Consider the following 15115-nt stretch of genomic DNA (forward strand, 5'->3'; position numbering starts at 1 on the left):
ATTAATGAAATACGACAACAATTTCCCCGTGCCCGTGAAACTGATTGTGCTAATGAAATTCAATTGAAATAAATCCAATATTTCATCCCTATCCTATGCAAATAATAATAATAATAATAATAATATCCCACGTCATATAAAAATAAAATAATAAAAATAAAAATAAAAAATAATAATAATATTTTCACTTTACTGGCAGTGCCCATCTCTGCAATTCGGCCGTGAAATGTTAATACTGTACAAATCCCAACACTGACCACTGCCTCCGCACAGACTAATCAATAAATACCATTTACAAATAAATTCACTTTTACATTATATATTATTCTACATTTATTAATAAAAAATACTTCATCCCTCACAAACGACATTTTAATTTTATATTCTAAATGAAAAATAAGGCTCTATTTGTGCAAGTCATTTTGGAATTTTTTAAAATATAAATAATTTTATTTTTTAAAAAAAAATTGTCACATTAAATATATACACATATTTAAAATATTTTATATATGCATTCTATTTTGTACTTTTGATTTTCAAAGTTCCAAATTTAAAATAGATTTGTAAATTTCAGCTAAAAAAAGACGTTGAATGAGCCCAACAACAGATGCAAGTAGCATGGGATCGATTACCCATTTAATGGCTAAATGGGCCTTCATGTAAAGACCCACAAAATACTAAACCTAATGTTCAATACAAACATAGAAAATTAAGGAAATTTTGGTGGATTTACAATGAGAAGTATCAAAATTTATAGAAAATTGTTCATGCGGCTTTATCCAAAAAAACATAAAAACAAAAAACCAAACCAAACCTAATACGAATGGGCGGCGGCGTAGGTGGAGGTGGAGGCGGAGGCGGAGGCGGCGGCTAGTGTGGTCACGATTATGCGCGTTCACCGCGGATACGACGCGCAAGCTGAATATCTTTCGGCATAATTGTGACACGTTTGGCGTGAATTGCGCACAAATTGGTATCTTCAAACAGTCCGACGAGATACGCTTCCGCCGCCTCCTGGAGCGCGAGAACAGCGTGGCTTTGGAACCTCAAATCGGTCTTGAAATCCTGCGCGATTTCGCGAACCAGACGTTGGAACGGCAGCTTGCGGATGAGGAGTTCTGTGCTCTTCTGATATTTGCGGATTTCGCTGTTGCAGTCGATGGAAGATTGATTAGGTTTTGGATTTATGAGGATATAGAGAAGGAAATATACAAAAGCGAAGGATGTTAAAAATAAATTGAAAACATAGCGGCTAGGGTTTTTACCGAAGAGCGACCGTTCCTGGACGGTAGCGGTGGGGCTTTTTCACTCCGCCGGTCGTCGGAGCCGATTTCCTTGCCGCCTACGGGAATTAATGAAAACCACGCAGACAAATATCAACATACCAGAGAACAAAAATAAACGAACGAACGCATCGTGCATTCACCAGAAACAATTAAAATCTAAACAATTAGAGATCAATCGAAACAGGAACCGCTTCACAAACCTTGGTAGCGAGTTGCTTCCGCGGGGCCTTTCCCCCCGTTGATTTACGAGCTGTTTGTTTGGTACGAGCCATCGCCTCTCTCAATTAATCCGAAAAAATTCACAGAAACTACGGCGACGGAAAGGAAAACAGATCAGATCCAACCACATAGAAGAAGATCACAAAAACAAAACAACACGTCGGGGATCGTACCTGATTATCAACAACCTTCAAGTCTATCGACGCAAATCTTCGCAGACGGCGGATATGATTATGATTGAAGTAAAAGTACCAATGAGGAGAAATAGGCAGTTTATATAGGAAGGGGTTAGGTATGTGTTGGTTTCAGAACGTGGACTTGAAACCCTTTAACTGAACGCGTGGATCTACGGTAGTGTTTTTTATTGGCGATTTCCTAATCAACGGCTGCGATTTGAGGTCTCTGATTCACGCGGATCGTGGTCTTTTTCACGTTACACAAACACAAATTACACAATATAGCTATGTTTAGACACTGATTTTTAAAATTTTGAAATTTCCAAAAAAAAAAAATAAAAAAATAAATATTTAATTTAATGTTCTGTCAGATAAAAATTTGATGTGATATTTTTTTAAAAAAAATAAATAGTGTCAAATAAATAAAAATATATTATGTAAATTGAGACAAACTATGTTTAATTGTGAATTTTATTTTGATTTTACTATCTATAATAATATTTTTTTAAAAAAAATATCAAATTAAATATATGTTTTTATTTATTTTATTACACTTATTTATCCAAAATTTTACTATTTGGACTATACGTTTACCAAAAAAAAATACAATTTTTTTCTCACAGAACATCTCATAAAACATTATTTTAAAATCAAACCCAAACCAAAGTTTCTCAAACTCAATCAAAAGAAACACACCTTTAATTTTACATTCAAAATATTATATAAATAAATATTTATATTACATAAAAAAAACTATTTCAATTCAAAATTGTACTACGTAAAAGAAAAACCAAAAACTAAAATTTTACAAATAAAACACATTCTTAGTTATTTCTCTTTAGTATCCATCGTAGTCCCCACGGAAGTAAACACAAAGTCTAAGAAAAAAGTGTGAGATTTAAATTCAATTTTCCAAAGTTAGTTTTGCAAAATTATGATTATCTATTTTTTAATCATAGTATCAAATAAGTTCAATATTATCTATCTTTATTTTTTATTTTTATCTTCAGTTAATAAATTATTAAAATTACCATCAATTCTTTTGTTTATGTATGATACTTTTCATCTTTTATTGTGAATTTGAAAAATCAATTTTATCGTAAAAAATTGCAATAGACACAATTGTAATAATGTCAAGTACTACACAAAAATCACACAATTTATCCCTCAGAAATACTACACAAATTTACTAACTATCAGTTGTTTATTTGCTCTTTGAGCAACCAATTACGTGATAATTATAACAAACAAATACATAATTAAAAATAATCACAACTTACACTATAACTAATTAACATATAAAAAGTACGATTAGCCTTTTGTTACTAACTCCCATGCAAATTTTTTAGTATTCTGATTTTAAATCTGTAAACAATCTGTATGTGTTTTGATACCAATTGTTAAGACTAGGTAATCTTAACACTAATATAATATTGTTCATTTTAGACTAAGTTTATATGAATTTGTTTTTGAAGTATTTATAAAAGACTTCATATTAGTGGAGTTTATGTAAAACTTATATAATATTGATTGTTTTTTTTTTTTTTAATTTTTTAATGTGGAACTTAGTTACCATTACAACCCCCATTCCACCAACAAACTCATTCGAACTAGACTTTGATATTAATTGTTAAGAAGGGATTTGGGTTTCAATTCAATATTAGTACGATATTATCCGATTTGGGACGAGTCCGTACAATTTTTTTTGGATTTATTTAAAAAAATTCTTATACTAGTGGTGGAGTTCTTGTAAAACTTATAACTTTAATTGTTTATTTTTAAAATTTTCAATGTAAAATTTGATTATACGCCCCAATAATTTTGACACGAAAACGAGATCGTCAGCCTAAACCTAGGTAATAGTCCCAGTGTATATATATAAAAACAATCGGTAAATAGTAAAAGACTATATAAAAAATTACAAAATAACATTGCCTTAATCTACATTTAGATATAAATTTTGAATATATTTTTGAAGTATTAGATAATTACAAAAATAAAAAGTTAGATATTTGGTTTAATATATTAAAAAAAATATATTATTGGTAAATTATGAAGTAAAAAATTTAACAATTATGTAAATAAAGCACTAATTTATTGAGTGAAATGTACAATTTATATATATATATATGGAAAAATTAATAAACATAGTTGTGATTAAAATTATGTTTTAATTTAATATATTTTTTTTTAAAAAAATAGTATTTCCTCCTAATGCAAACGTGTACTTATTTAATTCGGTACGAATTTTAATAACAGTGAATAATAATTGTTATTTTTTATTTTTATAGTAAAAAAATATAAAAATATAATAATTTTTTACTTAAAAAAATAACTAGAATATTTTTAATGATAATCCAAAAAAATAAAATGAACATGGATTTAGACCAACTACGGAGGGAGTAATAAGATTTGAGTAAAACGTTCACTTCAGACGAAACAGTTATCCAGATCACATACGACATGATCGTTAAACAACTTTTGTCTCGATTAGATTTTCATTAAACCTTTTTTACTTTATTCGATGGGTATTTTTTGTTACCATTTTATTTACTATGAAATTATTATTTACCAGCATTTAGAATTTATTGCCATTTTATTAAACTAATCCAACCAACCCTGAAGAATTTCAGCAAATAACAATAGAAGCGATTTGTAAAAAACATACGAAAAAGGGCCTTTATTTATTTACTCCATTTATAATTTTAACGGGTAAATAAATGCAGGAGGATCTTTCCTTGGCCTTTTCAACCACTGTTCTTGAATCAAAGATATTTCTTCAGTTTTCCACTCAGTTTCTTACTCTCCTTGATCTGAGGATTGAGTCGCTCAATTTCTGCTTTTGCACCGCTTGCATATCAATTGTTCGATAATAGATATCCGGTTTTCATCTAGTGTGGTCGTCGGTTACTGCTGGCTAGCATTTGCAGTGCTAATTTCTTCGTGTAAGCAATCGATTTCTGCTGCGTTTTTCAATCATTTGTTAACTCTGCTGATAGGTTTTAGTGGTGTCTGCAGGCGAGAGTGGTTGAGCGGCATTTGATGCTTGAAGATTTGGGAATTTTAATTGGAATCCACCGAAAGGGTTTTTTTTGTGGATAATTAAGTTTCGTGTGAGCTATATCTCGTGGTTTTGAATTTTGGTACAGCTTCCTACCTGAAATTGAGTCGATTCTGGAACTTTCTGAATTTTTATGGATTTAGGTGTTTTGATGGGTGGATTCTCAATTTAGGGGTTCAATTGGACTTGTCATGAGTGAATTAGGAATTTGGTGTTTTATTTCTCTCTGATGCATATTTGCAATTCCATTTTTCTAAAACCTGAGATTGAGGTTTGTGTTTTTAGCTGTTAAGTTTTTTTATCAAGCATGTCAATGGTTTCATGGAAGGGTGATGAATTGTGGTAGAACATGGGGACTTTGATTGCATTCCCTTTTGTTTATGTGTATCAAATGAATGCTTATCTATGGTGTGGATTAAGTTAGGATTGAATCGTTAACTTTATTTGATAACATTAGTTGAAAAACTTCGATGCAACCTTGGTTCAATCTTAGTTACCTCTGTGGTCGATGTGTTTTTGATGATGAGCCATGTTAACAAGCTTGAGCTATATAGTAATGGTGGCTTTGAGTTTTGTACATGTTTTGTGGCTTCTTGTTTCATCAATGGGAACTATTTTCGCGTATCTACGTTGATTATATTGCGACTTGTAGGTTTTTTTTACGTAGATGGATGATAGCGGGCATCGTGAAAATGGAAGGCATAAGCCGCCCCAGGGTCAGGTAACTTATATGGTTTGGATAAGCTTCCCTCCATGAGAATGCCGAATTTTATTTTCTTCTAAGAAGATGCTCTTGTTTCAGTGGTTGATGCAGCACCAGCCATCGATGAAACAGATAATGGCGATCATGGCGGAGAGAGATGCAGCGATTCAGGAACGGAACTTAGCCATTTCCGAGAAGAAAGCCGCTTTAGCCGAGAGGGATATGGCGATTCTGCAGAGAGATTCAGCCATAGCCGAACGGAACAATGCCATACTCGAAAGAGACAATGCGATCGCAACTCTTCAGTACCGAGAAAGTTCCATTAACCACAACAACGGAAGCATCTCTCCCTGCCTGCCCGGCTGCCAAATCCCACGCGGATTAAAACACATGCACAATCCTCATCATCATTCGCCCCACATGGAGATTGAAACGACGGACACAATCTCGACGTCGCCAGTTCCTCCCGAGCCCTCGAAGTCCCGCCGCGCAAAGCGTGGAAAGGAGGCGAAACCTGCCATGGAAGAAGTACCCAGAAGAAAGACTCCGAAATCGACGAAAAAGATCAAACGCGAAGCCGAAGACCTCAACAGGACAGGCTCGGACAATGATCATGCGAGCGACGATCTTCGCAGGCAATTCGGCGGATTGCGGCCCAACTGGAAGGATCAAAGTCTGGGGCTGAACCAGGTGGCTTTCGACGAAACGACGATGCCCGTTCCCGTCTGCTCGTGCACGGGAGTTCTCCGGCCGTGTTACAAGTGGGGCAACGGTGGCTGGCAGTCGGCGTGCTGCACCAACAGCTTGTCCATGTATCCGCTCCCAGCTGTCCCGAACAAGCGACACGCCCGTGTTGGGGGTAGGAAGATGAGCGGGAGTGCTTTTAGCAAGCTGCTGAGCCGACTGGCCGCGGACGGTCAGGATCTGTCGTGTCCGGTTGATCTCAGGCTGCATTGGGCGAGGCATGGAACCAATCGGTACATCACGATCAAATGAACGGTCAGGATTCGACGGCAAGTTAAAGCTGCTGCTTGCACTGTAAGTGAAAATAATTGTAAAGCATGTTGTCTGTTTTTAGTTTGATCTTTGTTGTAAGCTCGAAAATGCCTTAGAAATGAAATGGTTGGTAATAAAACAGAAGTTTTTCATGTATTGACAAGATTGTAAATATTCCAACCACCGTGAAACATTTGTTTTCCCACAGAATTGAGGGAGGTGGATAGTATTAAATGCATATTAATTTGAGTAATATATAATATAATGAGATAAGCTATTTATAAAATAGAAATTAAATATATTTAATTATTTTCTACTTTAAACATATTGTTGATTGGGACTGAACGAGTAATCAATGAATATATGTACTACTTTCTCCGTGTGTTCGTGTCTATCTTTTCATTTTTCTATGTTAGACTTATCAATGTCACTTTTTTTTTTCCAAAGAAAATGAATTATATTGTTTATTCTCATTTTAAAATTTTGAATTTTGAATTTTGAATTTTTTTAATTGAATTTTGATTTTTAAATTTTTTTAATTAAATTAATTATTTTAATTTTAATTTAAAATTATTTTTATTATATGATAACTATTTTTATTAATACATTTTTTATTATTTACTCTTTTCGTTCCGGTCCAAATGGGTTGTTTGGGGTTTTATAAGTGCAAGAAATTTTGATATTTTTGCGTAAAAAATAATGATAAATTTAAACTTAGACATATTTTGGTATTAATATATAATTATTTTTATTAAAATAAAAATATAGTACTCCCTCCGTCCCACATGCCATGTCCATATCGCCGTTTCTGTCCTTCCTACGTACCATGTCACTTTCTTTTTTAAGAAATGATTACACACTTTAATCTTATTTTAAACTTTTTAATTTTATTTTTTTTAAAATTTTAATTAAACAAATTAATTATTTTAATTTTAATTTATAATTATTTATATTATCAAATAAATATTTTTACTACTATATTTTTAATTATCTACTAAATAAATTTTTTTAAAATACCGTGTCTACAGCATTGGAGCAGACATTACGTGGGATGGAGGAGGAAGTATTTTGGTGGGATGGAGGAGGAAGTATGTTGGAGTGAAATGAAGAAAATATTAATTATATGAAAATATTAATTATATTCTTTTTAAAAATCAATCTTGGGAGATGGGCTTTGCAAAGCCCAAAAAGCAAAGACCTGACATTCCATAATTTGTGGGGTCAAAGTAGAATTTTGTAATAATACGCGTTGTTTTTATGCAATCCAACAAGTTTTTGTCTTTTTCTGCACTCCTCTGTTTCCTATTGTATTTTTTATTTGTCAACGTAATCATCGCCGTTTCCAGCGGGACTCGCCCAATTTCTCCTTTTTCCACCGCTTAATAGCAATTGTTTCCAGAATCGATATCCTGTTTTCATCTAGTGCAGTCGTCGGCTACTGACCGGCATTCGCACTGCTAATTTCACCTTGTAAGCAATCAATCTATTAGCTTTGATGTTCTTCTGTTGAATCCTCTTAATTTTTCTTAAATATCTTGTTTATTTATGCTGATAGGTTGAAGTGGTGCCTGCAGGCGAGTGTGGATGAGCAGCATTTGATGCCTGAAGGTTTGGGAATTTTAAATGGAATCCACCGCGAGGGTTTCTTTGGATAATTAGTTTCTATCAATCAATCCATCTTGTGTTTAGAATTGTGGTACAGTTTTCCTCCCGAAATTGAGTTGATTCTGGAACTAGCTTTTTGATTGTAGTATTTGAGCTGTTCGATCAACGAGTTAGGGCTTGTATAGCCTTTCTCGAGCGAACAAGGAGATTAATCGAATTGGTAGTTTATCTGTGGAATCTTCTTCATTTTGATGGCTCATACAAATCTAGAAAAATGCCCTAACCGAATTGCTGGTTCTCACGCGAGGTCTTCATCTCAGCAATCCATTTTTGTGAATAGTTGCCTGCCTCCATTAAGTCCTTCACTCCCTAGTGATCCTTCATCGATTTTGTCTAGCTCGGAGTTTAGGAACATGTCAATTGATGAAGTAGATGTTAGTTCAAGGGGATATGTGTCTGCTCTGACTTCTCCTAGGGGAAACCATTTCCATTGTAGTAATGGGCTTCCACCTCGAAGAGGGCCTAGACATCGTCGATCTAACAGTGATGTACTCTTGGGATTCTCCGATATAATTCAGTCTTCACCTCAGCTTGTACCTGTAGGAAGCCTTGCAGGAACAATGGATTTAGGCGAACAGAAACCTATAGGGCTGAAGAGGCGAGGAATGGATGCTGTTGAGGGTAAACCAGATGGGGTTGTTGCTGATGAACTGTTTGATTCGCTAATGAATTTTGATCATGTGGATAAAGATAAGGACACAGTTAGTAGTAACACAAAGATGAGCGGTGGTGAGAGCAGCAATTCCGAGTCTGAAACAGTGTCGAGGCACTGTCCGAATTCTGGGGAAGGAATCAAAAGAAGTGCAGTTGGAGATGTTACGCCCACGCCCCAGTTTAGGCATTCAAGAAGCCTTTCTATGGACAGTGCTTTTGGAAATTTCGATATTGGTAGACAGGAAGATCAGTTCTTTCTGAACTGTTCATTCGATGTAAAGTTGGATAAATCCAACTTAGAGATCGGTCAGAGTGAATTCAATGATTTTGAGCTGCAAAAGATTGTGGCAGATGAAAGGCTTGCAGAAATCGCAATCTCGGACCCAAAACAGGCAAAGAGGTATGGTTTAGTATGCTACTGCTAAAATTGTTTCATTGATGTGCACTAAATTGGGCTTTCTTACATCGCTTGTTTCGTCTCAGGATACTGGCGAATAGACAATCAGCTGCTCGTTCTAAGGAGCGGAAGCTGCGCTACATCTTTGAATTGGAAAACAAGGTGCAGACTCTACAAACCGAGGCCACCACTCTATCCGCACAAATCACACTTCTGCAGGTACATACATACATAGTAACAAATTTCATTACATAATTCATTCAGTAATAGCCATGTTTGTGATAACTGAATTTGCATGTCTTCTTCAGAAAGACCACATGAAGCTAATGACTCTGAACAATGAGCTGAAATTCCGCGTTGAAGCCATGGAACAACAGGCACAGCTTAGAGGAGGTAGGAATTCATTCTGTTCGTTTCTTTTCCATTACATTTCGACAGACAAGATTGAATTAATTTGTTTTTGTTCTTGTGCGGCAGCTCTGCACGAGACGTTACTTGCGGATGTTCAACGTTTGAAGCTTGCAAACATGGAAATCAGAGATGCAGAATGGCAACGATTCCCGGTTACTACAAGCTCGACAACTTCCGCCGCATCGGCTGCTCCTGCCTCGGCATAGCGCCCAGGTTTCATTCATAACAGCTAATCTATCTTTCAGACATACATTGTGTGTTCTTCATAATATATAGAAAGTATTGTTCCTTTTGGACCACATTAACAAACAGTGTTCAATTCCATTGAATTCATTGTGTAGAAAGATCAAAAACTTCCTGCATTAGCTGTTACCGAAGCTTCTTTGGTTGTTGCAACTTCATTCACGTTTTTAACATTCATTTTATATGTAAGAAACCCTTTACTGGTGATTGATCCATCTCTAGGGTTGCAAAGAACTTGAGCTTTCTTCTCAAACTTTTCACCTCCAAACACAATCAATCCACTTAACCAACAGACCAAAAAAAGCCCTTTTTTTCTCCTTAAATTTGTTTTTGATGGTTCATCTTCTCAAATTAGAGTGAGAAAGATATGAAGAAATTATAGTAAAAACGAAGGTATGTGTTTGTTGATGAGAGATCAAACTATGGTGCTATGAAAGAAAGAGAGTAAAGAGTCGGAGGAGGCGACGAAGGAAAGAGAAAATGGGAAAAGAGGAAGCATTATTAATTTTTTAAAAAATATCTTATCAAACACTAATTAGTTATGATATTATTATATTATTTTTTGTATAATTAATAATATTTATAATTTTAAAGTAAATTTAATATATATGATTAAAAAAATTAAAATATATATTTAAATATTTAAAAATTATATAGCAATTAAAAAATATATATATAATATGAATATCATTTTTTAAAGAATAAGATTTTCTATAATACAAGTAAATAAAAAAATATTTTCGCTTATTTATAATTAACATAAATAAATTTTATAAAAGATATATATTTTTAAATATAAATAAAATATTTATTTTTTCTAGGAGAGAGGTAGAAATAAAGGGATTTTGAGTTGATCATCGTCATTGTATATTAAGTTGATTTATATTTGTTAAATATATTTTTGTGTAATAATTTTTACTAAAAAATAGAAAAATATCAATTATTACGAGACAGATAAAAATAGAAATAGTGTGGGACCGAAACCAGATATTTTTTTTTTTCACAAAACATAAGTTAAACACTAATTATTTATTTATTTTTTAATTTCCAAAGTTTTAAAAATCTCCAAATATCCTATCTAAATAGAGGTATATGTTTAGACATATGAGAGTGTTCTTTTTAAATTTTTTTCCCACATTGACTTTTTTTTTAAAAAAAATTAATATACTACACTTATTCGTTATTTTTATATATTTTACGCAATTTTTTATACTTTTATATAAAAAAATTTTATCTTAAAAAATCTCACAAAACAATCACACTTTATATTTTAAAAGAGCTTATAATAAAATTGTGCACAATAATTTTTACAGTTATTTGTGAGATAGATGCACTATATTAAGAGAGAAAAGTGTTATAATTATTTGTGAGAGATGTCACAAGAGAGAGGACCTAAAATGTATATAAAGATAATTTTATACTTTTTTTTTTAAGAAATAATAATGTGACATAAAATAAAAATAATTTTATATTTATATAAAATAAGTAAAATAAATTTAAATTTATAAATTAAAATGGAAAAATAAAAAATATTGAGAAAATTAAAAAAATATAATTAACAACTAATTAAAAATATAATAATAAAAATAATTGTTACATAATAAAATAAATTATAGATTAAAATTTAAAAATTTAATTCAAGTTAAAAAATATTAAATTATAAAATTATAAATATAATTAAAATATATAATTATAATATTATTAAAAAAACATAAAAAAAAATAATGTGGGAGGAGTATTTCTTAAATGTCAAAAAAATACTGAAAAAATATACCCTACTGCCTACCGTAGATACCCGGCCCGCGCCCCCCGCCCCCTTCTGTCTACTCCGTCTCCTTCTCTTTCCCAAGTTCTACTGCAGTGTATGGTTCTTTCTTTTCTTTTTTCTTCGCCTTGTTCTTCTTCTTCATCCCGCTGAGAAGCTCTTCGTATTCTCGTCGGCCTTCCGTCTCCACCCTTCCGCCAGAAATTTCGATTAAAAGTGGTTGCTACGGTTGGAGGTTGTCTTCAGGTAAAATGTTTCATAAAATCGGTTCTATTCATTAATCGGACGCAGTTTCATCACCGAATCAATAAATTCTTCGGACCGTTGGATCTTCCATTCCACTTTATGAATTTGAAATCTCTTTTCTTCTGGGCAGGCTATTCGGTCTGCTGCTTCCTCCGAATCTAGGGTTTTATGGATGTGACCTGAAACTAGTGTTATGCTTCTACGATCTCAACATAGGGTATGCATTTTCCATATGTTAAATACTCTGCCGAAGATGATCAATCTTTCAATTTATGCATCTTCGACGAATCTGATTCCCATACGCTGTAATGCTGATATTAGCCATGGAGCAGAATCTCAGAATGAATGGGAGAGTCTGCTCAAGCCTTTTGACCTTGAAGAGCTCAGAAAATCGCTCAATAGAATAACCCCTTTTCAGCTGAATAAATTGCTACAGCTCCAACTTGATGTGCCTACATCAATGGAGTTGTTTCAATGGGCTGGAAGCCAACCTGGCTATCGCCATACTTTTGATGTGTACTATACTCTTATTGATAAAGCCGGGGCTGTGAAAGAGTTTAAAATTGTTGATAAACTGTTGTTTGATATGAAAGTCGAGGGGATAGTTTTTAAAGAGTCTCTCTTTATTACGATTATGAGGCATTATGGAAACGCCGGCTTGCCCGGACAAGCGACAAGGCTGCTTTTCGATATGAGGAGCATCTTTTCTTGTGAACCGACGTTTAAATCTTACAATGTTGTCTTGGATGTTCTAGTAGGCGGCAATTGTCCCAAAGTTGCGACGAATGTTATTTATGAGATGTTGAGCAAAGGTCTATCTCCTACTGTGTTTACTTTTGGTAGGGTTATTCACGCACTTTGTATGATGAACGAGGTCGATTCCGGATGTTCCCTTCTCAGAGACATGACGAAGCACGGGTGTGTGCCGAATTCGATAGTTTATCAGACGCTTATACACGCGCTATCTGTTGCTAATAGAGTGAATGATGCTATGAAGCTGTTGGAGGAGATGTTTCTCATGGGCTGTTCGCCTGATGTAAATACGTTCAACGATGTCATAATCGGCCTTTGCCGTGTTGGTCGTGTTCGTGAGGCTGCCAAACTTGTCGATAGGATGATTGTTCGAGGTTTTACCCCTGTTGCTATAAGCTATGGAGTTTTAATGCAAGGACTTTGCAGAACAGGCCAAGTGGACGAAGCTCGGGCGCTCCTGACGAAAGTGCCGAACCCAAACATTGTCCTGTTCAACACTTTGATAAACGGTTACGTTTCCAGTAATCGATTCGAAGAAGCTAAAGCTGTGTTGAACGATAGCATGGGTTGCCAGCCGGATGTTTATACATACAATATTCTTATCCGTGGGCTTTGTAAGAGAGGGCTGTTATCCTCTGCTCGTCAAGCGGTCGACGAGCTGTCAATGAAGGGATGTGAGCCAAACATAATCACCTACACCATTCTGATCGATGGGTTCTGTAAGAAAGGTCGGATTCAAGAAGCCGAAGGCGTCGTAGATGAGATGTGGCGTAAAGGTCTTTCGCTGAATACGGTAGGATATAACTGTCTGATCTCCGCTTTCTGTAAGGATGAACAAGTTCAGAAAGCCTTCGAGCTTTTTCACACCATGAGAAGCCGAAGATGCAAAGCTGACGTATTCACGTTTAATTCGTTGATACACGGGCTTACAAAGATCGGAAAAATGGACGAGGCTATGAACATGTATCGAGATATGTTCCTCGACGGTGTCATCGCGAATACCGTAACCTACAACACTCTGATTCACGCGTTCCTGAAGAAAAGGGCGATGCAAGAAGCGTTCAGGCTCGTAGACGACATGCTATTCAGAGGATGCCCTCTCGATGAGTTCACTTACACCAGCCTCATAAAAGCGCTCTGTGAAGACGGATCTGTCGAAAAGGCAATGGGACTTTACGAAGAAATGATGAGCAACGGTCTCCACGCCAACAACCTCTGTTGCAATATACTGATTAGTCATTTATGCAGAGCTGGTAAGATTCAGAAGGCGCTCGAGTTTCTTAAAGAAATGGTTTACAGAGGGCTGAAACCGGACATTGCTGCTTACAACAACCTTATTAATGGCCTCTGCCGGATGCGAAGGATCCAAGAGGGTTATAACTTGTTCGAGAAATTGAAAAGCGAAGGTGTTCGTCCAGATGCCATCACTTACAACATCTTGATTGATTCTTACTGTAAAGCTGGTTTTCCGGAGGAAGCATTTGCGTTTCTTGATAGGGAAGTAGCCGGTGGATTTACGCCCAATGCCGTAACATGGCAGATTCTATTATCGAACCTTAGAAAAAGATTTGCAAGAAGAGTATTTACTGGATTCGAATCAGCATCCCAAGTAACAGTTGAAGAAGTTTGGTGACAAAGGGCATCAATTATTACAAGAGATCCAAACCAGAGAAACTATGGATGTATGTATGTATGTGTATGTTTTTCCAATCTTAAAGGGATTGCAAGAAAGGTGCCAAGTGTTCTTTTATGCAAGAAACTATGGTTTGCTTTTAGGCTGGATGAAGGTTATGATCATCTTCCTTTTGGGAAATTTGTAATGTGATGCTGTAGTTTGTAGTGGCTTCTCTTATACATAGTTGGGTATACTCTGATTTATGCCATTTCAATTCCATACTTCAATTTTTAAAATTATTTTGATTGTGTCATGCTCTTACCTCTGTGACATTTGAATTTGATCTTGATCAGAGCGTGGAGGTTAAAATGATTAGGTTACAAATTTTTAAAATGGGAATCGAAATCGAACCGTTATAGGTTCGGGTCCGGGCGAATTGGACCGGCGGTTCGAAATCGCCTGGGCAAGTCTAGTTAGACCATCCGCAACGGAGATACCCAACAGTTGGGTATCTGCATTTTGTTACCCGCGACACATTCAAGAAACTCATCCTAATTTTTAATAAATTTTTATTTTTATATTATATATATATATATTATTTTTTAATTATAATTTTATTTTTTAGTAGTAATTATTTATGTATGTATAATTATAGTTTTAATTTTTTATTAATTATTTTTAATATCTTATTATTAATTATGTATGTATAATTAATAATAAACTAAATATATTTATTGTTTAATATAATTTATATTATTTAATTGCTTTAAAATTATAATTATATTTTTATTTAATAAATTAAATTAAATTTATTAATATTATTTGTTCAATAGAATTATATAATATTTGTATTTATATATTTTAAAATTTAAATTAATAAAATATATTCAATATTGGTATCATTTTGCAGAATACAAAATATTAT

The 15115-nt window shown here is 34.2% G+C and overlaps 4 protein-coding genes across 9 annotated transcripts; 3 read left to right on the forward strand and 1 right to left on the reverse strand.

The window, feature by feature from the left end:
- Positions 1–606: 606 nt before the first annotated feature.
- On the reverse strand, positions 607–1841 carry LOC127265327 (histone H3.3). Its single transcript, XM_051295079.1, has 4 exons — positions 1679–1841; positions 1487–1594; positions 1266–1342; positions 607–1147 (listed from the first exon to the last, which is right to left on the reverse strand). Exons 2-4 carry the CDS (start codon positions 1556–1558, stop codon positions 886–888), a joined length of 411 nt encoding a protein of 136 aa, XP_051151036.1. The 5' UTR covers positions 1559–1594; positions 1679–1841; the 3' UTR covers positions 607–885.
- A 2560-nt stretch (positions 1842–4401) lies between these two features.
- LOC127265364 (protein BASIC PENTACYSTEINE6-like) lies at positions 4402–6597 on the forward strand. Of its 4 annotated transcripts, none has more exons than XM_051295137.1 (4): positions 4402–4626; positions 4688–4824; positions 5395–5463; positions 5545–6597. In XM_051295137.1, exons 3-4 carry the CDS (start codon positions 5410–5412, stop codon positions 6439–6441), a joined length of 951 nt encoding a protein of 316 aa, XP_051151094.1. In that variant the 5' UTR covers positions 4402–4626; positions 4688–4824; positions 5395–5409; the 3' UTR covers positions 6442–6597. The 4 variants fall into 4 exon arrangements, with proteins under 4 accessions (XP_051151094.1, XP_051151092.1, XP_051151093.1 ...); XM_051295135.1 differs by having other exon boundaries at positions 4700–4824; XM_051295136.1 differs by having other exon boundaries at positions 4700–5463.
- Positions 6598–7746: 1149 nt separating this feature from the next.
- LOC127265357 (bZIP transcription factor 30-like) lies at positions 7747–9921 on the forward strand. Of its 2 annotated transcripts, none has more exons than XM_051295118.1 (5): positions 7747–7911; positions 7997–9160; positions 9244–9376; positions 9466–9550; positions 9635–9921. In XM_051295118.1, the coding sequence occupies exons 2-5, from the start codon at positions 8298–8300 to the stop codon at positions 9772–9774; spliced, it is 1221 nt and encodes a 406-aa protein (XP_051151075.1). In that variant the 5' UTR covers positions 7747–7911; positions 7997–8297; the 3' UTR covers positions 9775–9921. The 2 variants fall into 2 exon arrangements, with proteins under 2 accessions (XP_051151075.1, XP_051151076.1); XM_051295119.1 differs by having other exon boundaries at positions 7751–7911; positions 8016–9160.
- Positions 9922–11581: 1660 nt separating this feature from the next.
- LOC127265321 (pentatricopeptide repeat-containing protein At5g64320, mitochondrial) lies at positions 11582–14441 on the forward strand. Of its 2 annotated transcripts, XM_051295074.1 has the most exons (3): positions 11585–11822; positions 11953–12039; positions 12666–14441. In XM_051295074.1, the coding sequence occupies exon 3, from the start codon at positions 12685–12687 to the stop codon at positions 14206–14208; it is 1524 nt and encodes a 507-aa protein (XP_051151031.1). In that variant the 5' UTR covers positions 11585–11822; positions 11953–12039; positions 12666–12684; the 3' UTR covers positions 14209–14441. The 2 variants fall into 2 exon arrangements, with proteins under 2 accessions (XP_051151030.1, XP_051151031.1); XM_051295073.1 differs by having other exon boundaries at positions 11582–11822; positions 11953–14441.
- The last annotated feature ends 674 nt before the right edge of the window (positions 14442–15115 follow it).

Source organism: Andrographis paniculata, unplaced genomic scaffold (genome assembly GCF_009805555.1).
Source record: "Andrographis paniculata isolate CXL003 unplaced genomic scaffold, ASM980555v1 Contig72END, whole genome shotgun sequence".
Taxonomy (NCBI): domain Eukaryota; kingdom Viridiplantae; phylum Streptophyta; class Magnoliopsida; order Lamiales; family Acanthaceae; genus Andrographis; species Andrographis paniculata.

Coding starts and splice junctions, on each gene's coding strand:
- LOC127265364 (XM_051295137.1), top strand. CDS start 5,410: ATGGATGATAGCGGGCATCGTGAAAATGGAAGGCATAAGCCGCCCCAG. Junction 5,464..5,544: donor ATAAGCCGCCCCAGGGTCAG/GTAACTTATATG, acceptor CTCTTGTTTCAG/TGGTTGATGCAGCACCAGCC.
- LOC127265321 (XM_051295073.1), top strand. CDS start 12,016: ATGCTTCTACGATCTCAACATAGGGTATGCATTTTCCATATGTTAAAT.
- LOC127265357 (XM_051295118.1), top strand. CDS start 8,298: ATGGCTCATACAAATCTAGAAAAATGCCCTAACCGAATTGCTGGTTCT. Junction 9,161..9,243: donor GACCCAAAACAGGCAAAGAG/GTATGGTTTAGT, acceptor GTTTCGTCTCAG/GATACTGGCGAATAGACAAT. Junction 9,377..9,465: donor CACAAATCACACTTCTGCAG/GTACATACATAC, acceptor TGTCTTCTTCAG/AAAGACCACATGAAGCTAAT.
- LOC127265327 (XM_051295079.1), bottom strand. CDS start 1,558: ATGGCTCGTACCAAACAAACAGCTCGTAAATCAACGGGGGGAAAGGCC. Junction 1,343..1,486: donor GGAAGCAACTCGCTACCAAG/GTTTGTGAAGCG, acceptor TAATTCCCGTAG/GCGGCAAGGAAATCGGCTCC. Junction 1,148..1,265: donor CCAGGAACGGTCGCTCTTCG/GTAAAAACCCTA, acceptor CGACTGCAACAG/CGAAATCCGCAAATATCAGA.